The sequence below is a fragment of the Notamacropus eugenii genome, chromosome 4 (genome assembly GCF_028372415.1).
Source record: "Notamacropus eugenii isolate mMacEug1 chromosome 4, mMacEug1.pri_v2, whole genome shotgun sequence".
Classification (NCBI taxonomy): Eukaryota; Metazoa; Chordata; class Mammalia; order Diprotodontia; family Macropodidae; genus Notamacropus; species Notamacropus eugenii.
Window position 1 is genome coordinate 205,717,876 of NC_092875.1, and position 24,916 is coordinate 205,742,791.

General features: G+C 34.4%; 1 protein-coding gene across 7 annotated transcripts in view; it reads right to left on the reverse strand.

Moving 5' to 3' along the window:
• ZNF236 (zinc finger protein 236) overlaps positions 1-24,916 on the reverse strand; it is a 218,006-nt gene that overhangs the window by 32,760 nt on the left and 160,330 nt on the right. For 6 of the 7 annotated variants that reach the window (XM_072604065.1, XM_072604062.1, XM_072604063.1 and 3 more), the window contains 7 exons: positions 22,365-22,468; positions 20,031-20,387; positions 17,630-17,775; positions 17,287-17,530; positions 16,654-16,833; positions 14,549-14,704; positions 7,884-8,071 (listed from right to left, as the gene is read on the reverse strand). In XM_072604065.1, the coding sequence (XP_072460166.1) occupies positions 7,884-8,071; positions 14,549-14,704; positions 16,654-16,833; positions 17,287-17,530; positions 17,630-17,775; positions 20,031-20,387; positions 22,365-22,468 (1,375 nt within the window). Of the gene's footprint in view, positions 1-7,883; positions 8,072-9,099; positions 9,182-14,548; positions 14,705-16,653; positions 16,834-17,286; positions 17,531-17,629; positions 17,776-20,030; positions 20,388-22,364; positions 22,469-24,916 lie in introns of all 7 variants that reach the window. The other variant, XR_011965983.1, reaches the window with a different exon arrangement.

Genomic DNA, 24,916 nt, shown 5'->3' on the forward strand with positions numbered 1-24,916 from the left:
AATTCTAGACTTAACTTGTGACCTTGAACAAGTTACTTAACATTTCTGAACCCTCTGAAACCAAGAAGGATAAATCCCAGTTCCAGTTAAGGACTCTTCAAATACTTAAGAGACTGATCTCATATTCCCCCTGGCTCTTCTCTTTTTTTGTACAATCTTTGAGTGATTGCCAGTCTTGTAACCATTCTGGTTGCCTCAGTTAGATATATTACAGCTAATCAATTGTCTTTCTAGAGTGTGGTGCTTGAAAGTTCTCCAGATTTTAGTCTGAGCAAGGTAGAATAAAATGGGACTAGAACACTCCATGTTCTAGATATGACAGATAACAGTGCAGTCTAGAAGAACATTAGCTTGTTTGATTCCTAGTAAACTTGAAGTACGCTAAGTATGAAGTACGCAGTTTTTTTTAAATGCTGTACAGCTATGCTTCTTCCTGAAATACGTGAGAAATTCATTTTTAATCCCAACTATATAATTTATCTTTAAACATTTCTTCTCATTAGATTCAGTCAAACTTTCTAGTCTTTTAATAGGTTTTTGAATTTTGACCTCCTCTAGACTTTGTTTCATTTAGAAATCTGACAATCATGACTTTTAGGCTTTTATCTAAACCATTCATAAAAATCTTGAATGACAGATTGCTAAGGACAGTTATTTTGGGCACTCCAACAGAGACCACCAAGAGAACTTGAAAGCTGACAACCCATTAATGACTACTCACTGAGTGTACAACTAGTTCTGAATCCAGTCAGTCAATAAACATTTATTAAGTTCCTATTCTGTACAGGCACTTTGGATATAAAAAGAGGTGTAAAAAAAAATCCAAAACCTCCCCTCAAGGAGCTTATATTCTAATGGGAGAAATGACAAACAAACATATATAAATGTGTGTGTGTGTGTGTGTGTGTATATATATGTATATATATATATATATATATACACACACACACACACACACAAACTATATACAGGACAAATAGTAAGTAGTTAACAGAAAGATGGTACTAGAATTTAGAGGCGTTACGCAGGTCTCCATTTCCAGATTTCTTGGGGAATATAGGGGATTGGGTTAGGAGAAAAGATAATGAGTCCCAGTTTGAACATGTTTAGCTTAAGAGGTCTACCAGACATTCACTTTGAGATGACTGAAAGGCAGGTGAAGATGCAAGATTAGAGATCAGTAGAGAGACTAAGGCAAAATAGCTGGAGCTGAGAATCATCAGCATAGAGATAGTAATCAACTCCATGGAAGCTGATAAGATCACCAAGTAGTGAGAGGGAGAAGAAGATCTAGGATAGAACCCTGAGGAACCCCTACAGTTAGAGGTTATAATATGAATGAGGATTCGGCAAGAGATACTGAGGAGGAATGGTTAGCTAGGTAGGAAAAGAACCAGGACAGAATGGTAGACAGAAAACCTAGAAAGAATAGAATATCAAGGAGGAGAGAGAGTGATCAACTATGTCAAAAGCTGCAGAGAAATCAAAGAGAATGAGTACTGCAAAAAAGGTCATTTTTGCATGTGGCAACTGAAGAGATCATGGGTAACTTCAGAGAGAGCAGTTTCAGCGAAATGATAAATTCAGAAGCTGGATTACTGTAAAGAGTTAAGAAGAAAGTGAAAGGAGAGAAAATAAGAGGCACCTGTTGTAGATGGACTTTTCAAGGAGTTTAGCCACACTGGGCAGAATATAGGCTATGAGAGGAGATAAATGATCAAGTGAGGATCTTTCCAAGACTGGGGAAACATGGGCATGCTTGTAGGCAGTAGGGAAAGAGTTAGAAGACAGAGAGAGACTGAAAATAAGTCATAGAGAGGGAATGACAGAGAAAGAAATATCTTGGAGAATATATGATGGAATGAGATTCCTTGAGGAGGTAGATAGGTTAGATGTGGTAGGAAGTAAGGCCTCCTAATCACATGAGACATGGGTGAAGAAGTAAATAGTGGTAGAAGGCATCTCTGATGTGAAGTGAGGAAAAGGGGAGAAGGGGAAGATCATGGCAAATATGATCTCAATTTTCCCTGCAAAATATGAGGCAAGATTCTCAGCTAAAAGGGGAGGGATAAAGGCAGGGCAAGCTAAGGGAAGTTTGAGGAGGAATGAAAAAGATCTAGAAGAGCTGCTATGGTGAGTGGGCAGGAAATTGATGAGGGAGATATAACAGGATTGCCTTGGAGCAGTAAGGGCCCAGGTGAGGTATGACCATCTCTGTGTGTGGCTGAGGTGGGATATAGGATTAAGTTATAGGAAGTGAATAGGTTAGGATGAGGAACTGAGTGGTTAGGATGTTTGAGAGACTATTATGTTTGAATTTAGCTAAAGGTACTGTCATCCAACTTACATATCTCCACCTTATCTACAAGGATTGCATGAATGACTTTTATTAAATATTCTGCTGAAAATTAAGCATACTGTATTGTTAGCATTACTCCATTTTCCTAGTCTAGTCATCTCTTCAAAAAAAAGAGTATGAGATTAGTGTGGCATGAACTAGTCTTGATAAAGCAATTCTGATGTTTGGCCATCACTATTTCCCTTCTCAAGTGTTCACAAATCATTCCTTTAATAAGGTGGTCTACATTTTTGCCAGGAATCAAACTCAAGCTTACAGATTTAAAATATGCAAGCTTCATCTTATCTTCTTTTTCCTCTTTTAAAACAAGATTTAACCTTTTCCAATCCTATAACACTCTTCTATTCTCTAAAATCTTTCACAGATCAAAGGCACTTTTCTGTCCTTTAGCTTTCTCTACCATCTAAATGCATATATCCCTCTAAGGTTTGGGGCTTGACTTTTCCACTATATTCTTTCCTCTCTCAGCGAACTTACCCACTCCAATAGTTTCAACTATAACCTCAAGGTAGAAAGCTTCCAAATGTATATTTCTAACCCTTATTTGCTTTTTCAAAATCCACATTTCTGTTTTCCCCCTGGATGGTTCCTACATAGCTGCCCTGCTGGCAGCTAAAACACAACATATTTGAAACCAACTTCATCATATTTCCAACTCTACATCCCTCCTTCCAACCTTCCTTGCTACCACTGATTCCTGATTTTCTTATTTCTATTCCATACTTTCTACATTTATTTACTGGGGAAAGGGGAAATCAGGGCAGTAATTTCAGCACTACGGGGGGTTGGGAGGTGGGGGGGAGAGGAGAGAACAAACGGACGTGTTACAGAAACTCTACCAATGCGACTCATTTGTACCCTACCAGTGTTACGTAGACTAGAAAAGTAAGAATGCTGGCAGTTTTTCATGGTAACAAAGCTAGTAAGTGTGAGGTGAGTTGTCCTGCATGTTACTGATGATATAAGACTGGAGCTCAAGAGAGAGGTGAGTGCGAAGTATGCAGATGGCACAGTCATCTTCATAGAGATGACAGTTCTTTATAGAAGGGTTTTGTGTTGTCTGTATATTATACTTCAAATTAAACAGAAAGCATTAGGGACTATATTTTTCCAAAACTTTGTATCACATCATCCAGTATAGGACTCTGCCTACAGTAGGAATTTAAGAAATGTTTGTTAAATTTAAATGTTGAGTTTTGCCTCTTTCCTTTTCCAATAAAATTCTGATCTGACACTTTACTGTGGTGTGGAGGCGGCCCTGTATCCTCAAAGGTTAAGATTATAGAACTTAAGTTCCTCTAAGTCCCACTAGCATGGAAAGACTTTAAATAGAAGTCTAATGATAGGTAATGGGTTACTGTCCAATGACTGGTACAGTAAGGTTTAAGGAGGCTCACCATCAGGTTGACTGTAGGATGAAGGATTTTTTTTGGCCACTCCAGCTCTTATAAGGGAAAAGAAGGTTTTGATCAACATCACTCAAGGAAGTGTTCATCACAATGAAATCAGAGATCCTCAAAGAATTGAAGAGTCTTCTGTCTTTGTATGGTCTATAATCTCAACTCTGATTCTTAAGAGTTAATGAGTAAAATATACTCGGATCCTTCACCTTTTTTATGTTTATGACAGGTTAATATACCTTCTTGTATTATATAAGGTTGCCTCTTTTTGGTCATTTGAAATGTTGCCTGTCTAGTCTTTTTTCCTTTATATAAGAGCTCTATAAGTAGTTTCAAATATTTAAGATTGGTATAGAATTTTAAATGTAGGCCTTTGAGTTCTGACACTATGTGCTCTGTGAGAGGAGAATTTATTCAGCTGTGTATTCCTCAGATATCAGTTACCTTGTACATTAGGCATGCAAAAAATTTTGTTAAATAGAATTAATGAACGAACAAATAAGCTAATATCTTATTACTATACCACAATTATCTTATGTCTGGTCTTTTCAAGGTATTTAGGAATAGCCATTTTCTCTTTGAGTGGCAGCAATTTTTTTTTTTCATTTCTTCCCTTTGATTTTCACCTAAGGGAAGATGAAACTGTGTCATAGGACAACTTCTATGATATACTTAGATCTCTCTTGTGTTGCTTATGTATTATCATATGGACTACATATGGTACTATTTTATTACTCTAGAGATGTGGTAATATTACAAGTGATTACTTTACAAAGACATACCCATACCTATAAGACTTGTTATTTCTTATTTGTGAATCAATCAACAAGTATTTATTAAATGCTTACTGTATGACAGGCACTGTGCTAGATGCAAAGAAAAGAATGAAATAATCTCTGCCCTAAAGAAGCTTACATCCTACTAGAGCAACAATATCTACTTATAAACATATACAAAATATATAGGGATAGGTAATGGACCTGTGATTTTTTTAGGCATGGGGAATTCCCAGACAACAAAATGCACTTTACTGATGTAGGGTAGCAGTTTCCTTGCAATTTATGATGTTAAAGAGGTGTCGATAAAGTTGTTTTCCTCTGCAATATTTACTAATTTTCTCAATCAAAGACAGCAAAAGATTTATCCACAAAGATCTATGCAGGATTTTTTTTTTCTTCTAACCAGTGATGAAAGAAAGGGAAGGTAATCTGAGTGAAGATCCTTTAAGACTGTTCTCCTTAAAGTTATATTTGAAGGGAGGAGTATAATGTGAAAGATTAATTTTATTCTGCCTAAGCCCAGAAGACATCTTTAGGACCAATGAATAAGGAGAAGTTACAAGGAGACAGATTGTAGCTCATTAAAATTTAAGATTTCCAAAAATTAGAGCTGTCCAGAAATGAAATGGACTGTGTGGTGAAGTTGCTGATTCCCTACGATTGGAGGTATTTAAGTAGAACCTGTGTGATCACTTGCCAGGGAATCTTGTAGAGTACATTTCTGCTTGGATATGAGTTAGACTAGTTGGCCACTGACGCTTCTTCCAATGGTCTTTGTTTCAGTTATTTTTGTTTCCTTGTAGAGGTATGATTCCTTGGAATATCATCACTACCCATTTTTAATAGTTATCTGGCATCTGCCCATTTAAGAATGTTTGTATTTTACTTTTTGAAATTTTGCGAAATTAGAATTATTACAACAGTTATGTGATTTCACTTTGATGGGATGCTCACACCCCAGCCCAAAGACCCTGTCTTTGGCAATAACTCCTGAGTGAGCCCCAGTGGGGCAAACTATCTTCACCTGTTATAAAAACAAGCTGACCTCTGTAGAATTTCCCCTGTATGAACAGGACTATCTTGTGCCAGCAGAACTATCATATACTGATTTCCACAATTACTGTATACAATCCAGAAGTCAAGCTATAGAAGTCAACTCCCCTGGCTATCTTGTTACAGATGTAGCAGAACAAAAAAAATATCACTTAGGAACGCATCCCCTCTATCCCCAGGGTTTCTAGTAGTGAATGATGCCTGTACCCAAGGTATAGAAACTGTATGTTTCTTCCCGCTCTCCCCTCCATGAGCACAGTTGGCATGTAAGGCAATAAGTTTTTCCTATATAAGCTTTAGCATCACCCCATTAGGTTGCAAGTTCCCTAAAGAACTCCGCCTGCTACATTAGTGTTAACAGTACATTTTTTTGTCCCTTGACTGGAAGGCTGCTTGAATCCGTAAACTGAATTCTTTCCAAATGACTCTGCCCTGCCCCCTGCCTAAAGGCTCTCTTGTGGGATCCTCCTGTCTTCAGAGTGATTATCAATAGCAACTGTTGCTGTTTTCCTCCCAGCCTGATGTCTTTCTTTTCTTTGCCTCATTAAAGGGGTCATGCCCTGGCTACTTCTTAAACAGGCCCATTCAATGAATAGGTATTATCTCACCCTAAGTGAGTACCTGCATAGACTTTGGCCTAAAGGGGCCGAGGTCTCCCAGTGCATCCTGGGTCATCTGCAGTCATTCTGAGGAATTTCTGGTCACTGGATCCAGATGACCCTGGAGGAGAAGTGAGGCTGGTGACCTGCACAGCCCTCCCTCACTCAAAACAAAGTCAAATGCAAGTCATGTCATCATTTCTCTGATGACAATGATGCTCTTCGAAAATGGAGGATGAACACAACAACATTCAAAAAAGGCAAACACTGTTACCCAGGTGGATGGGATTGGCTCAGTAGGGGTTTGCCAAAGTCTTTTCAGAGACATTGGAAAAAAAAAGGTTCAATTTTATATTACCATTTAAACTGACAGGTTTAATTGACTTGCCCAAAGTCACAGCCAGTATGTGTCAAGAAGTAAAATTTGAAGCCAAGTTGTCTTAGGTCCAAGGTCAGCATTTTATCCACTATGTCAGGTATACATACAGAAGAAATATTTAAATACTAATAATGGTCTGAAAGAACAGTTGCATATGAAGGAAAGTAATGAGTATGAAACTAGGTTGTAAAGGGCCATACTAAAAAGAAGGCTCAAGTTTTGGGATGGGAAAGAAGGTATGTTCTGTTTTGGACTTGTTAAAGTTAAGATGCCTGTGGATCACCTGAAACTAATAAACGATTTTATTATATTCCTCTTTCTCTCTATTCTTCTGTTTTATCTGTCACTTCTCCCATATCACAAACAAGTAATCTTCTACAGATGCCATAGTGCAATCAGAACCTTTATTTCTAAGAATCAGTCAAACACATTATCAGGTTTATCAGGCTTCCTATCATCTTCACTGTTTGTTTTTGTTTGTTCTGGCTACTTACAAGATTATATGATTCAGAGCTAAAAGGGACCTCAGAGATCTAGAATAACCTATTGCAAACCAAGAAAATGAACCTCAGAGTGTTCTATTACAAATGTAATAAATAACAGATTTCAAATGCAGGAGTTCCATCTCCAAATCATATCCTCACTCCATTATACCATGTTATCCTAACTTCTTCTAACGAAAGGTGTGTGTGTGTGTGTGTGTGTGTGTGTGTGTGTGTGTGTGTGTGTGTGTGTGTGTGTGTGTGTATTTAAAATGTTGCTTCCAGTTTGGGAAGTATTCTGGAACCCTGAAAGTTCTGGTTAAGGTTTTACTACAATAAATACAATGTTCTTTGAACTCAATTGGACAAAGAATAAAGTACTGCACATTCTTCTTCCCTCAATCCTTTTTCCAGGTCTGCACTGTGTATATCTGACTTTGGAATCTTTTGCATCTTAAGAGTTGCAAAAGAAGATGGGAGATGAAGAGGAGCTGATGCTGGATAGTAGAGCAGAAGAGATGTGAAAAGCCATGGGCTTCCCTTCTCAGAATACAGTTTGGTGCTTTGATTAAAAAAAGATTCCCTGTTACATGAAAAGGACCCAGGAGACAATTTATTATTTAAGAATATTCAAAACAATAGCAAACTGGTACTAACATTACTAACATACCTTTATCATGCCTACTCCCTCCAGTAAGGATATTCACTTATAATATGAAATGAAGTTGTTTTTACTACCAAATAAAACAAACTCTTAAGTACGACTATATGAAGTCTCAATAATAGTCCACTGAGAAAGTTAAAGCAAAAGCAGCTATGAAATTGTACTGACCTGCGAAGTGATGTTAAGTGTAACTGCATCAAGGCCACCAGAAAGCATACCCTGAGTGTCAGCCAGAGTTAACGTGACACTAGCATCACCTCCAACTCCTGATGAAGACATTACAAGATTTTGAGTGGCTATGGTAGATGGAGACATGGATGTTGCTGAAGGAAGGTTTCCAGGTGCAGTATTAAGGTCTATAAAAACAAAACAAAATAGAGAAAAAGGAGATCAAAATATAAGCTAGAAAAATAAAATTGTGGTACAGGAAGAATGGCTATTGGTTAAACACAATTTTGTGGCTAGAGAAAACTATGGACATTTGTCAATTACGCTGATGGAATATTGTCGATCTTAATTTTACTAAAATTTTACTTTACATTTTAACTGCCTATTTTATTTTTCCCTGAGTAAATCTACTGTGCTTTCCTCAATATTTGTGGAAGATCTGTTAAAGTAAAAGACAGAATGGAACAACTTAGTCCTAGTGATTGCTGTCATCAAGAAAGGACAGAGAATTCAAGTGCAGTTATTTATTTATTTATTTATTTTAGTTATCCACTAACTGCTGCTCAGAATTAGATTCCAAATACAACAAAATGGGATCAAATCTAATCAAATGGGCAACCACTAGTTCCATATTTTGCATTTCTAAGGTTGACTTTTCCCAGTTATGTTATTTCTTTACAAACTTTCTTTCTCTTCTGAATGGTCAAACATAAATATAGACATCATCCAGTCCAATAAAGTTGTTTTTCTCTGTAACATTTATTAACTTTCCCTAGTAATGACAGCAAAAGATTTATCCACAAAGATTCATGCAGGATTTTTTTTCTTCTAACCAGCGATGAAAGGAAGGGAAGGCAATCTGAGTGAAGATCTTCTAAGACTTCTTCATAGAGCTATTCAAAAAAAAAGCAAACTTTGTTATCCAGGTGGATTGGATTGGCTCAGTAGGGGCTTGCCAAAGTCTTTTGGTAGATATTGGAAAAAAAGGTTCAATTTTATATTCCCATTTAAAAAAATAACTGTTTATTTTGTTAAAAGATGGAGATCTTTCCATAACCTAGTTCGTCAGAAAGCAAAAATTTAAACTCAAGAAGCTATCTGATAATTAGACAAAAAGAAAATTCCTGTTAATACTTTGCTGTGACTTGGTTATACCAGTCCAGAGAGAGCCTCCTCATATCAGTCAGGGAGCCAACAGGAAAACTAGGTTACTTACTTGTAACTGGAGTTCTCCAAATATATTGCCTCCATAGATCCACACTCTTGGAGTCTCACACTGTGCTGCACAGACCTGGAACCTTTAAAAGCAGTATAACCATTAGGAGTCTAGTGCATTGAAGCAGCCACCGGGGGCTCCAAAGATTACTACATAAGGAGACAGTAAGATCCCTCCCACCTCTCTCTTTTTCTGACAAAATGACTACAGAGGACTCCCAAGACAAACAAGGGTAGGAGAATAATGAGTGTGGATTTGTGGAGGATTTATGTTTCAAGTACTCCAGTTACCAGAAAACTAGTCAACCTAATGTTCATAAAATTGCCTCCACATATCCCTACTCTTGCAAACTAGTCAGTACCAATCATTCTAGAGGTAAATTGAAGAAGATAAAAAAATAAAAACCCTGAAAGATTGTCCTATAAAAAGCAACCTAAATTTGTGTCCAACAGAAAGACTAAGGAGAAAACTGTGACCAAAATGGCCTATCTAGACTTCTCCACTGGCATAACGTGCAAAAATACCTTTGGAAAGCTACTGAAGAGACAGTGAGGAAAAAAGCAACATGTTTCTATATTCCTTTACCAAAGCAAAAGTTGATATATTCTATCTAAAATCGATCCTATTTACAAAGAAATTCAAACATTAACAAAATTCCTCAAGGGGGTCAAAAGGTATTTTACAAAGCAAAATGTTTCCAGCATTATCATGATACATGGTTGATCAAAAGGTTCCAGGTCTGTGCAGCATAAGAAATCTAATAAGAAAGAATCATTGAGAAGAAAGAAAGAAGGTTCTGCATTCTTGTAGCTATATCAAGTCTTCAAACAAACATTCCAATTATAAGGTTCAGATAAATGTCAGAGTTCATACTTGCAGCCTTATAAGGTAATAAATATACCCTAAATCTAGTTCTAATCTCTATAGAATTTAATTTTAAACACACAAAAATAACTGTAGCTCAAATAGAATTGTCCTCTCTGACTAAAAGAAACTTGGAAGAGATCATATCAAAGTTAAATCTATATGACTGGAAGTACATAATCTGATATAATTCCTATTTGTTTCTTAATATTGATTCCATAAGACCATTAGAGAAAGAGATAAAATACATTATAAAGAAAGGAAATAATTATTTTTAATATTTATTTATACAGACTTTCCTATTGGAACTACTATGTGCACAAGTCAATAAAGCCTTCTAGAACTTCCCAGAAATTTAGAAATGGATAGCTCTTACATTGCAGATGACTTGAGTGATTAAAAATAGGAAATGTGCTAAACTCTTAGTTCAAATAAAGTAACCTTAAAAAGATAAAGTCAATTGTCTTTAGATTTTTTTCTGACCCAACACTATCAAAAATTTCAGAGTCAAAATGTACAGCATTTTCAAGAACCATGCTTCTAAAACTCTGAATTGGCCTTCATCAAAAATTTAAATGATATCAATTTCAATTTTTTGAGTACTAACAAAAATCAGGGGGTGGAAGAAGGAATGGCAGTATGGGATGTACGTTAATTGTGAGAATCAAATACTGACTTTTTAAAAACATGTAGATGTTCAGACACAAAATATGTAAACAAGTATTTCTGCTTCCAGAGAATCTGACATACAAATACTAAACTTTCAATACTCTTCCAAATCAATTACTGTTTTGCATCACTCTAAATTATAGCATATCTCAGTACTAATCATTTAATCTATATCCAAAAAAATCTCCATTACAATAATTTACCCCATATATGGTCATCTTGGATTTGTCTGCAATAATGACTAACAGTATCTGCGTTTTCAGAAAGCATTGGTGAAGTAGGTAACAAATGTATTCCTAAACTTGTACAAAAGGTCTAACTCCAACACCTTAATGACAGAATCCCATGGATGATGACTATCATGAAGAGAGAATGCAAGGAAAAGTAAGTATCTTTCCCAGTGCTGAAAGATGCAAATAAACCAATGTCATCAGGACTACTCTATGTTTAATACTGAATGGTGTTAGTGCTATTAATTTTCTATTACTTCCTGCAAAGAGATACATGTCTAGTTTTAAGCTTTCAATGTTAATATCAACTGTTTTTGAATGGGTATTTATATAAAGTTCAACCTTCTTTATCAGGAATTAATCTATATTGGAATTTGTCTTCATTTGTAATTGTTTAAGGGGTAATATCAATATGAGGCACTAAGAGGCACTAAATATCCACACTGAATTCCTCAAAAACTTAATACTTAATATTTACACTTAATAAATATTACCATAAAATGTTTCCTAATTCCAAAGAGAAGTTCCACACCTAAAACGTAATGCTCTTCTCCTTTAAACTTTCAAATGGAACTGAAATAACTGTAATTAATGATGAATCATCACTAAAATTTGTGTTATACCTTTCAGTTCAAGAGAATAATACAGAAGAGAATACTTGTGTACTACATAATAATGGCTACTGAAAGACATTTTAGAACTAAGTATTGCTAAATAATAATGAGAATTATTATGTTGGTCTAGAATAATTCTTCTTAATGGAAGGACCTGTGATTACTCTAAGTCTAAATCATTAAATCCAACAAAAAAAGGAATCTGAAAACAAAACAATTGTTCTGCAATTGGTACTCTAATATTTTACAAAGTGGACAGATGCAGAGCCAGGTTATAACTTTTACTCTGATATAAATGTTTATGAATGAAAACAGAACTACTCTGGCTGGCACCAATACCTTAGCTACAACCAGTAGTGACAGGTTACTCAGACCACCCTAACAAAGTCTTATTATCTATTAACCTATTTGACATTAAGGAAGAAGTATGTCTGACCAAGATTATCCGCCAAAATTCAGTCCAGTTCAAAGATTAAGTAAAACTGAGAACATAACTCACTTGTTCTTACCAAAATGACCCTATATTTAATGACAGCCAACATAAGAAAAGCAAAACTCATGAAAACTCTTGAATAGCATTTAATCTCAGATTCTAAATTTTATCCATTGGACAAGTTCACAAAACAAAATAAGATGCTGATGTTAAATCTTATAGACTGATATGCAGAATAAATTGAGAAAATATAATAAAAAATAAATCTCTTAGCCAACTTTTAAAACATCACAAGATGATAAAAAATAAAAATTCAGGAGTAAAAAGTCTGTTTGCCTTCTTTAGTCAGATATCATTGATATAATATATTGGCTGCTTTTAGGCATTTTATTAACAATGGCTATACTGCATTAAAAGATTCTGGATCTATCCCTGCTGGTGTGAGACTCCATCAGTATATATCGGTGGGGGCAATTTTATGAAGATGCCGAACCATCTGTACTCATACTACATCGACAGTACCCTTAAATAGAAAACTTGTGGACAGAATAAAGATCAATGTATTCACATATTTTGTGGACCATTATTATGATAATCCCCCATTTCCCAGTAATACATTGAGCCATCAAACATCAGGATAACCAAGTGGCAGAGACAACTACATATTCTTCCAATTAAACTGGAAATTTTCCCATTTTCTGTTCCATCAGTCTACCAAAAAATTATTGAACATTCCCAATAAAGTTACTACCATAAGGACTGTTACCCAGTTAACACTGATAACATCATTTGTTCTTCAATGAAGCAGAGTAGAAAAACTCTAGAATCTCTTGGAGAGGTTCCCAGTGTAATATTAATGACCCATATTTTTTCCCTTCCCATCAACAAAAGATTCACATAGGGTAAAATACATCTTTACATCTTCACACACACCAAATGGTAAGCGGAAAGATGATTAAAATTTCTTTTGTGCTCAATTTAAAGTAAATGGAAATTGTTATTATACTCCCCACTTCTCAAAAAATGTCATTTAAGGAGCAGGAGAGTACATTATCCTTTTTGCACATTTTGCAGGCCAGGTTCTTACTCCAGAATCTTTAGCAGAGCTCAATAGTGTGGCTGGCTGCAGTTTTTACTGATCAGCAATGACTTGGAAACTAAAATTCACAGATCAATATAAGTTACTGCAAGTTATTTGGTACTAATTATTTGATTATGAATAGGGCTTCCTAAAGCAAGATTCCAACAGAAGCTAAGACAACAGCCTCTAATTATTATGGATCAAATTATAATGAGCTCACATGAGAGCAAGTCAAACTTTTTTATTAGATTATAATAATGACTATGATTTAACAATAAAAAGTACTTATTCCAAATTCACAATAAATCTTAAAGATTAAAAAATGAAGTGATTAACAGAGTCATTATTATTTATTAATAGATTAATAAAGATCATGATAAAATAAGAGAAATGATGTTATGGCAATGGAAAATAATAACAGACTATGAATTCTATAGACTCAGAATCAGGTTCCTCATCTATAAAATGAAGGGGTTAGATTAGATACATCCTTAAGAACTCTTCCTGTTTTGACAATTCTATGATGAGACTGATCTCTAATAAATGATTCTAAGTTAATATCTCATTTATGTTTTTCTTTTGCTTCAACTGAAGTTCTGAAACTTTTAAAGAATCCTCTCGGTTACTAAGTTTAAACATTTTATACCTCAGACCTCCAACTAATGAAAATGTTCAAGGCTCCTCCTAGAGGCCTACCATCTCCTTTCTCTTACTTTATATTAATGGTCAGAAAGACCATTAATGGTCTTGCTTAGAAGGAAAAGGGGAAAATGGAATGAGTTAGATGTGACACAACTAAATTTTGTTCACCTATTCATTTTATGTATAGCTCAGGAGTTAATTAGGTAAGTTTTTACTATGGAAAAAGTTGGATGTCTAGGTTTGGGAAGAAAATAAGGGTAAACTTAGAAAACTTGCAAAACTAAAGACTGTTGTGTAGAGAAGCTTATAATGGAACTAAGATTATGTAAAGATAGTACAATAAGCTACTGTAATTTCTTTCATACTACTATGAAGTTCTACGTCTTTTAACTGTGCACCAGTGCTTTACTTAATTATCTTAGTTATTTAAATAAGAGAAATAATGCAATATTTTTATCAGGAGTATATTTCTAATCTCAGCAAAGACACTGTCCGTGTGTCCATTACTATGAACTAAATGCCACCTAGTGGTAGCCAAAAAATAAAGTATACTGCAATGCAAATAGTAGTCTACATCAGGGGAACTGCTGACCTAAAAGGTCTCATCACTAAAAAGGAAATCTCTTCCACAGGGGACAGCAAAATGCTAAATTGTTACTATTTTTATCTATTAGATTAAAATTATTCATTTTGGTCAATAAGAATTTTATTTATAAAAATTGGTTTGTAAGGTTTTAATCCTTAGGGTTAAAAAGCAGACATAATTCAACTTGTCTTATCTAACGTGTTATAAACTTGGGAAAACTGTATGTATATTTTTCAGGCTGAAAGACAATGCAAATTATTACACTTATTTACATATGCTTTAAGAAATGAAATATGAAATTTTGGAATGTTTCTCTTGGCTAAATCATACCTGAAGAGTTTAATGTTGCACTCTGAGAGAGAAGTTGATCATTACTTATTGTTAATGTGGCACCAGGAGGCTGATTATTGATGGCAGGAGCTGACAATCGTATACTTCCATTTAATTCACTATTTCCATTAGTATTATGTTGAATAAGATCTTGACCTAAATAAAAATTAATTTTGTTAACTTAAAAAAAATCAACTTTATTTGCTTAAGTTTAAGGATCTCTAAAAACTCAGTATTCTAATAATAGAGAAATGAAGATAAGATCATTAAGACATTTTTCTATTGTGAGAAGAGACACCTAACTAAATAAAAAATTCTCTTTCAATGTAAATTATGCTTTCTATGTTTGTCATATTAAATGACGATATAAATAAAAACACTAATTTAGAGAAAACCGGGCTAAGACTATATTTTAACTATTTTCAGATTTTGTGAATATTTGCCATATTTCCATTAAATATCAGTGAAAAGATTTTATAATACTCTGGCATATACAAAATCTGCAAGGCTTTGTATTTATGAAAATAAAATATATTCTACAATATGAAAAAGTTTATCTTCATCAGAACTCCACTTACTTTCAATAACAACTTATAAGATTACAACTCTATAGCAGTGTATTTCACATTTAATTCTGAAGAGGATAAAAAAATGTTGGCAATTATGGCTAAATCTTTATTCATAATAGTGGAGAGAAAAGACAAAAAAATTAATAACATCATTTTAGTTACTAGTCTCAAACTTCCTTAACACCAAAATCTTTCAAATATAAAAAAATAGCTTATTAGTTTGATCTACACTGATAGGGTAGCATAGAAGATAATGAATCACAAAACACAGGCAAAAGGCCTAGTAAAGGGAAGAGTATGATAAAGGCAAAAATTGATAACACACAAAGGAAATAGACAATCCAACTACAATGTAAACTCTTTGAGGTCAAAGACCTTGTATCTGTTACAGTACTAAGTGAAGTACCCCACATATGACATGCATCAATAAATATTTGCTGATTTGATCAATCTGAATAATTTTAAAATTTATTTAATATCATTAGTTACAATTGCTTTTGTTGTTCATTAGTACCTATATTTCAAGATACCATTTAAAAGGCAAAGCTCAAACTGTGTTTTCTACAAGTCATTTATTTAGATTAAAATTAGATTTTCTTCTACAATGTTCTATTGTTGTTAACCTATTGTAGAAATGTTATTAAAATAGAAAAAACTTCATAGAGTAGGTCAAAGTAATGGTCCATCTAGTCCACAGAATTCTTTCTCTTACAGTGCTATCTTCTGTGAAAGAACAAAACAATGTCTTCAAAGTATTGTTAGCTCATAAGTGTTAGTTTTCTTTGCTTTTAAAAAAATATGAATGTTGATAAAAGTGGGACAAAGTTTATAGCTAACTATCTATCTCCAAAGGACAAATGTTCACACAAAATGCTGTATGAGGGCAGCTAGGTAGTACTGCGCATACAGCACCAGACCTGGAGTTAGGAGGACCTGAGTTCAAATCTGGCTTCAGACACTTAACACTTACTAGCTGTGTGAGACCCTGGGCAAGTCACTTGACCCCACTTTGTTACCAAAAAACAAAATAAAACAAAACAAAAAAACACTGAAATCTTTAAAATAAGTGTGAAGAGAATAAAAAACAAAAAACGTTATATGCACATAAATACAATTTTTGAGTAGTTAAGGAAATGTCTATAGCTTTAAACACAAAATGCTAAGCTAAATAATTTTCAAGCAAATTTTAGCATCCAGGTAACCATATCGCCAAAGGTGCCTGCCCTCTAGAGATCCACCCTTTCTACCTGTATTTGATAATCTTTTATGAAGTTCTGTTTAAAATTTTTTCTTTACACACATTTAAAGTTACATTCTTTCACAATATAAGAATTTATTACTTGTAACATATGCAATTTATATAAAAGTTAAATTCCTAAAACTCCGAATAATGAAATTGTTAACAGCATAAAACTATTTTTGTGGTATGTATCCTTACTGAACAGAAAATGTTACAGGATAGCAAATAAATAGGTAAGTATACCTAAAATGCTGCAAATATGAAATATTGCACTGGCATAACTATAATATACTAACCAGATATGGTGAGAGTAATTTCTTGTGAAGATCCTGATGAAGTTGGAGCAGTGGAACCAGCAGCATGGGCTAAAACCTGACTGAGACTTGAATTATTAATAGTCAAGGTGATCTCATGCTGACCATTAGAAGTGGATACTAGACCCTGAGAGGTCATCACTTGAGAAAGATCTTGTGTACCTGATTATTTAAATAAACAAATGGTTAAAAAATACATAATAACAAACATAAATAGGGTTTTTCCCTTAAGATCATTTTCTCTCTTCTAATACCTAACCATTTTAATTAAACTTTCTGATAGTCTAGAAAGAGTGAGGAAAAAGAGGGGATAGAAAACAATTTTCAAAATAAGCAGCCCAGAAGAACAAGAAATTGTTATGGATAAATATATACCCTATATTAATTACAGAAACTATTTAAAACAAACAATTACAATACATATATTATGTAGATATTATCTATTATTTACAAAGAATATACATAAATTGATCTTAATTTACTTAAGTACACTTAATGAAATTTCAAAAACAGAAAAGTGTTATGAGCTACTTATTTAATCGCAGGACCTCCTAACAGTAATTAAACAAATAATTGAAGGCAAGAATATCATACTGCCAAGTAAATGTTTCTTACCATTGTTGCTAGAGGTCAACATAGAATCTTGTTCAGATAATGGTCCTATTGTCATATTAGCAGAAGATGTCACTGTGGGCTGTAAAGATAAACTTGAAATTGGCTGGATGACAACATTGGCTGGAACAGTGCTGTCAGATGTCTGAAGGGAATTATTTTGTGTAGCCAAATTAGGTTCTCCAGTTAGTTGTTGAGCAAGTATATTACTTTGCTGCAATGTTTGTTGCAAAATACTAGGATCAATCTGAAAAACAACAGAGTTTTATAACAAAAACTTCATATTTAAAATATGCTTAGATTATCTTACAATATTTAACACAAAATGATTGGCTTTCTGTCCTACCTGTAGTGTAATGTTATTAATACTAGAGGCATCAATTCCAGAAATTTGCACATTGGGTCCAACAAGATTACCAGCTAGTTGTAACTGTATGCCTTCCAGGGTGGCCAAGCTACCATCTGTCAAGGACACAGTTAAATCACCACCAGCTATCAAAAAAAGACAAACAAATATTAATAAAATGATCCTGCTCATAATTCTTAAACAGCAAACCATACCCACTCACACACCTTCCACCCCCCACTATAATGTTTGGAGTCATAAAATGTTGCAGCAACTGATAAGAACTGATATTCAGACTCTGTGATTTACAAAGTAACTTACATGTATTATTCTACCTCATATTAGCATCATAAAGAAAAGTATAAACCAAAATATGGATGAATGTCTTTGGGCATTTGCAAGCAAAAAGAAGAATTGCAGTAAATTTAGGGTTTTATAAACACTAACATCATATTAAAAAGTTATAAAACTAGTGCCCACAATTGTTTCAACATAATGTGAGCATTAATAAATTAAATGCCTCACTGAAATTTGTTAGCTTAATTAATTTAAATATTTATTAAGTGCTTCCTTATTATGTGACAGACACTGTACTAGGCACTAGTGATACCAAAATAATAATAATTGCTGCCTGCAGGGAATTTATATTCCGCACAGAGTAGTGGCTTCAAGGAAATAACAAAAGAGAATAAAGAAAAGCTTCCACAGAAGACAGCACCTGAGCTGAGCCTTGAAGGAAGCTAGGATAGGTCTAAGATTTAAATTCTTCAAGTGTCAGTTTCTTTATCAGTAAAATAGTGATAAGATGTCTACCTTACAGGATTACAAAAAACATGCTTTGCAAATCTTTAAGATTTACATTATGTAAATGTGAGATGATATTATTAATAAAGCTGGGATTGGGGAATTTTTTTTAAACAGAAGAGTGAATGAAACAGCAGTGCAACCAAAAGTTTTCTTGTTTATCACTATTTTTTAAAAAAAGAAAGTCAGGATGTTGACCCATAACACTTACATACTGACTTCCTATTTGAAAAAGTAAAATCCACTTCATTATAGCTGAATGAAATTGGCTACTGTTTCACATAAAATTGGTGGTGAGAATTTTAGGTAAAAGAGTTTAGAACCGTGAAAGTTCCCAATTGATAAATGGTCAAAGGATATGTATGAACAGGCAGTTTTCAGAGGAAGAAATTAAAGCTATCTATAGTCATATGAAAAAATGCTCTGAATCACTATTGGTTAGAGAGATGCAAATCAAAACAACTCTGAGGTACCATATCACACCTATCAGATTGGCTAACATGACAAAACAGGAAGATGATAAATGCTGGAGAAGATGAGGGAGAAATGGAACACTAATTCATTGCTGGTGGAGCTGTGAGCTGATCCAACCATTCTGGAGAGCAATTTGGAACTATGCCCAAAGGGCTACAAAAATGTGCATACCCTTTGAACCAGCAATGTCACTTCTAGGACTGTACCCCAAAAAGATCATAAAAATGGGAAAATGTCCCAGATGTACAAAAATATTTGTAGCAGCTCTCTCTGTGGTGGCCAAGAAGTGGAAATCGAGGTGATGCCCATTAACTGGGGAATGGCTGAACAAGTTGTGGTATATAAATGTAAAGGAATACTATTGTGCTATAAGAAATGATGAACAGGAAGACTTTAGAGAGGCCTGGAAAGACTTATATGAACTGATGCTAAGTGAAAGGAGCAGAAACAGGAGAACATTGTACACAGTAACAGCTACAGTGTTAGAGAATTGTTTCTGACGGACTTAGTCCTTCACAGCATGCAAGGACCTAAAACATTCCCAAAGGACTCTTGAGACAAAATGCCATCCACATCCAGAGAAAGAAACATGGAATTGCAACACACAATTAAGGAGACTATTTTCTCTTGTGTTATGTTTTGTTTTTTCTCATACTTTCTCCCATTCATTTTAATTCTTATATGCAAAATGACTAATGTGAAAACGTGTTTAAATAAGAATGTATGAGGAGAACCCATATAAGACTGTATGCTGTCTCAGGGAGGGAGAGGGGAAGAAGGGGAAGAAAATTTAAGACTTATGGAAGTGATTGTTGAAAACTGAAAACAAATTCATTAATTAAAAAATAAATACCTTCAAACATTAAAAAAAAGACCTGTGAAAATTTTATAAATAAAATTTATAAAATCCACAAATTGTGCAAACACTGCATCCAGGTTTTTGAATAGCCATGTCCAAATCAGTAGTGATAAAAGTCAAATAAATGTAATGAATACGTAACAAAAGGAAGTAGGAGAGAGAAAACAGAAGTAGGACGAAGAGTACAGAGAGAATTTAATTTATTCCCCCCCAAAAGTTAGAAGGAATACCAATGAGTAGAACCTAAAGAAATTAAAAGTTTACCTGACATGGAAGCTGGGAGAATGGCCTGACCAACAAGTCCTTGCTGAAGTAAATTTTGATCAAACTGTACTGAATTATTCATAATAAACACATTGGGGTCTGCTGAAGAAGAATTAAGGAGACTGACTGGCTGTAGGCTCTCATTTGGACTACGGGCCATGGGCTTTCTAACTTTCTTATTTTCTGGTTTATAATGACATTGTATGTGTGTTTTCCTTCGTCCAGAAGTACGGAAACGTAAATCACAATGTGGACACTTGAAAGGCTTGGCTCCTGTATGCAGACGCATATGAACTTTCAAGCTTCCTTTTGTAGAAAAGGAATTGCTGCACACATGACAACTGAAAAGCTTCTGACCTAGAAAAGAACAGGATAAATCAGTCAGAGAGAAGTAATAACTGCTAGAACTGTGCAATACCAAGACAGGTACAATATTTAAGTAACTGTTTATGTAAGTCAATCTTCTATTTTATGCCTGCATCTAATTTCTGTTTACTAACATACGTGTTTTTAAATGACTGACATGTTTCACACGATAGCAGTTTTTTCTTTAAAATAAAGATTAAAAATAAAATAAAACATTACAACTTATCTTCTAGCCCAAACAAGAAAACTGTGGCTATTGGAGGCCAGTGTCAGCTTGGACTCCATCAGGAAATGTGACAGTGGGATGGGAGGGAAGAACAAAGGTAAATTAGTATGTACGGGCAAGTTATTTAAACCCTTTGTGCCCTAGCTTCCTTATAAGTAAATTGAGAATAACAGAAACCATACCCGCCCTACACACAAGATTATTTTAAGGAAAGGACTTTGTAAAATGCAAAGCCCTGTGAAAATATCATCTATAATTACTGTAGCTGGAAATATCTTCCTTTTTCCTTGCTCATGTCAACCTGAAATTTAATTTCATGGTCATATTTAACATAATAAACAGAAATAAATCAACAGTTTGTAGCTTGTTCTGCACACAACAGAGTTAACACAAAAGAACCAAATAAGACAACAAAGAAGAATGTTAAATGCAAGAAAACAATGATGAATAAGCTAACTGGTATGTTCCATTTGTTTCCAAATCTTACTGACTCCTTTAAAAGTGACTGGTACATCTGCAAAGTATGAACATTTTAAAAGTTACAATTCTCAAAAAAGAGCATTTAGTATTTACTTTTGTGTTCATTTAAAAAAATTCCCCTTACAGCCAAAAGATAACAAAAAAAGTGAGGTAAAAGGTAGAGGGAGTGAAAAAATACCTCACAGGACCACAAACTGGGAGCTGGAATCAACTGTTAAGAGGTCATTTGATCCAACCTAATCATTTTACAGATAAGAATACTGAGGCCCATAAAGGTTAAAAGACTTTCCCAAGGTCATACAAAATGAGAGAGGCAGAATTTTAACTCAGATCCTCTGATAATAAACTCAATGCTCTTTCCACTACATCATGTTGACACATTTAAATAAATGTAGTGCACTTTTAATTCTTAAGAAAGAGAAAAAGAAAATAAGTTACTACAATTATGCATTTGTTCTTCCATTTTTAAGGATTCTTTTCCCTTCCAAACAATTATTAAGTTCTTTTAACCTTAAATCTCTACATAAAAGGGAATTTTCTTTGATTATTTTGTTTTTTATGGAACTCCATCCTCACAGTATGAGGTAATTCTTTAAAAGAATAGCTAGCTAATACCAAAATGCAAGGACACTAGTTTTCTTGAGAATTATATAAAACATATTCATCTTTGTCAAGGATTTGTGAAAAGGTAATGGTGGTACTAAAATAATTTGAGCTTGTACAACAACACAGTTCAATGACCTAAATCACTTGTTAAGATCATCATATTTTCCTGTTTCTATGTACTGTTTTATCTAAACCAAACAATGTGGGGTACTGAACAGAAAGCTGGCCTCAGAGCTAACAAGAACTGGGTTAACAGACTTGATAGATACTGGCTGTGTGTTAAGTCATTTAACTTCTCAGTGCATCAAGCAAATATTACATATACCATAGAAAACGTGCTGACTGGCATCTATAGAAGAAATTCTAACCCAGTGGCTCAATATGCTAATGAAATCACACATCAGTTTTTTAAAAAATTTAATCCAAACTTTGCTATTGTCAGTAATATTCTTATTTTGGGTTCATGCTTATATAATTTACTCATATTTGTATTGTTTTTACAAGTGCTATAGATAATTATCTTGTTCAGAATATAGGGTACCCATGAAAATAATTCCCACTACTAAAATGAAACCTTTGAAAGGAAAAACAATATCCTAGTAGATAAGAGTAAAATAATTCTTCAATGTCCACACACAATGAGATAGCTTATTTACCTGTATGTGTCTTTACATGGCAATCCAGAGTAGACTTAACTGTGAAACTTTTTCCACATTCATCACATTTATATGGCTTTTCTCCAGTATGGATTCGGACATGCCTAGACAAAAAGCATATATTTAATTCTTTCTGATGTTTGTAAACTACTTCATAAACTTAATTCAAGTATATTAAAACACAAACAATTTCCTACAATTTAAAAGTATTTACTCATTTTCTATAAAACAATGATCAATGTTGCCTCTTTTTGGAAACAAATCTTAATTTGTAAAACAGGAAGACTAAGCAACTTAAAGTATAAGTGGCTGTGTAAATCTTACAACTTCCATTCTTTTAAAAAAAGAAAAAGTAAAAAAAAACTAAAAGAAAAATGAATAATTTTCTTAGGCCCATTATTTATAATTCATTCTACTATTTTGTCAATAGTTATAGATGTAATTTTAACCATTTTATTGTCAAAGTTCCTTGAGTTCCAATTCAGTAACTTCAATCTTTGCTTTTTATCAACCACCCAATACTGAAGCCAAACTATGAACTTCCATTATCAAATGCTACACTTCTACCTGAAAGAGTCCGTACTTGCTTTGCCCCTTTCCAAAGATAGCCTCTTCACCTCCACAGTCTTCTTCTATATTACAACTCACAATGTATTTTGTAATTCAGCGACACTTGTCTTGCTATCCTTGAACAAGAAACTCCATTGCCCAACTCTGAACGTTTTCATTGACTGACTCCATATCTTAAATGTTCTCTCTTCTCATCTGTACCCCCAGGTTCCTTTAAGTTGCAGCTAAAATTCTAATTCTAATGCTTTCCCTCTGGTGATGATTTCAAATTTATCATATATATACACATATATATGCATGTATGTATATAAAAATAAACATATACACACATACATGTATATAGCTTGTTTGTTTATAGTTGTTTCCTCCATTAAACTGTGAATTCCTTGAAAGCAAGGACTGTCTTCTGTCTTTCTTTGTATCCCCAGAACTTAGCTCAGTGCCTGGTACACAGTAAGTGCTTTAAACATGTTAACTGACTGTCAAATGTCCACATTCACTCAGCCCTTAATTCTCACAGGGTCATCTTCTAGCTCTACTTCTTACCATCCAATAGCTCTATCTTTTCATTTAACCTAGCCCATTAACCTCCTAACTATAAAATACTTCCTTGTCCAACCCAGATTCTCATGGTCAGTCACTTCAGCTATGACTTAACACCCTATACTTCGTCAATTCAACAATTCACTTAGTATCTATTTATAATAGGTGCTGAGGAGGCTACAAAGATCCCTGCATTCAAACAATCTAATGAGGGAGGAAGAATAATATCTGACATTTAGGGAATTTTAAGTTTAGCAAAAAAGTTTCCTTAGACCTCTGTGAGGTAAGCAATGCTATTATTACTAGTGTTTTATAGGTGAGGAAATTGAAGCTCGAAAAGCACATTCATCAGAAAAGGAGGTAGTCTAGCCATGTAACCAGACAGAAAAATAATAAATGGGCTTGCTTAAATATGTCATGGATATCATGAAATCATACAGCTAAATGAATAAGCCAGGAATGGCCAGCATCAAAACTCATTCGCTCCTCAAACCCTGAGAGGCAAGTACTACAGTTATCATCATCACCATGACACAGAACAGGGCTTCACTCATGACTCATTTTTGCATTTTGGCAGCGTTGGTTGGTATAGTGTGGGCTGAGTAGTGTAGTGCAAAGTGTGCATCTTTTGTGTTCAGAACCAAGGTGGCAGTGAAGTTGCCTGATGCAGCTCTGGAAAGCACTGCCAGAAACACTTCAGATTCATTACATGTTGGATTTTCAATTAACTTTTCATCATTGAGTTCAGAAACCTTAAACTGTGGCCAAATTTTTTGTGACCCCATATGGGGTTTAAGAAGCACTGTAAAGAAGATTAAAAAAGCAACACCATTTAACTGGAAGAGAAGTCTAAGGTTCAGAGAGACAATGCCCAGTTCGTGGTTATTCAAGTAATATATGTCATGGCAGAAGTTGAGACAAAATTAGTTAGTCCTGACACCTAAGGTTAAACTCTTCCTATTACAACATGTTATCTCTTAATCAGGCTCTACTGCCTAAGAAGGGAGCCATAAAATCTCTAGTCATCCAAGTGCCAAAGCCATCCCTTGCGCCCTTCCTTCCTGCCATCCATCCATCACCTCTCCCCACTGTCCCTTGCAACTTTCCTCTATCCCTTTCTCTGCCCATCAGAATCCTCACTTCTCCTGTAAGACTCAATACAAGTACCACCTTTTTCATGAAACCATCCCTCTCTACCCTAATTATAAATATCATCCCTCCTTCAAACTACCTCAGACTTAAGTATATACTATATCCCTCTAAGAGAATGCATACTCTGGGGGAGTGGGTATGTGTGTGTGTGTGTATTTGCTGGGTTTTGGTTCTATCTTCCAATGCCTAGCATTCACTCATTTTGGTTCCTTGCACATAGTAGGAACCTGATGTATTAAAATCTGATTGTATTAAACAGAACATAATTTCCAAAAAACTCAGTACTA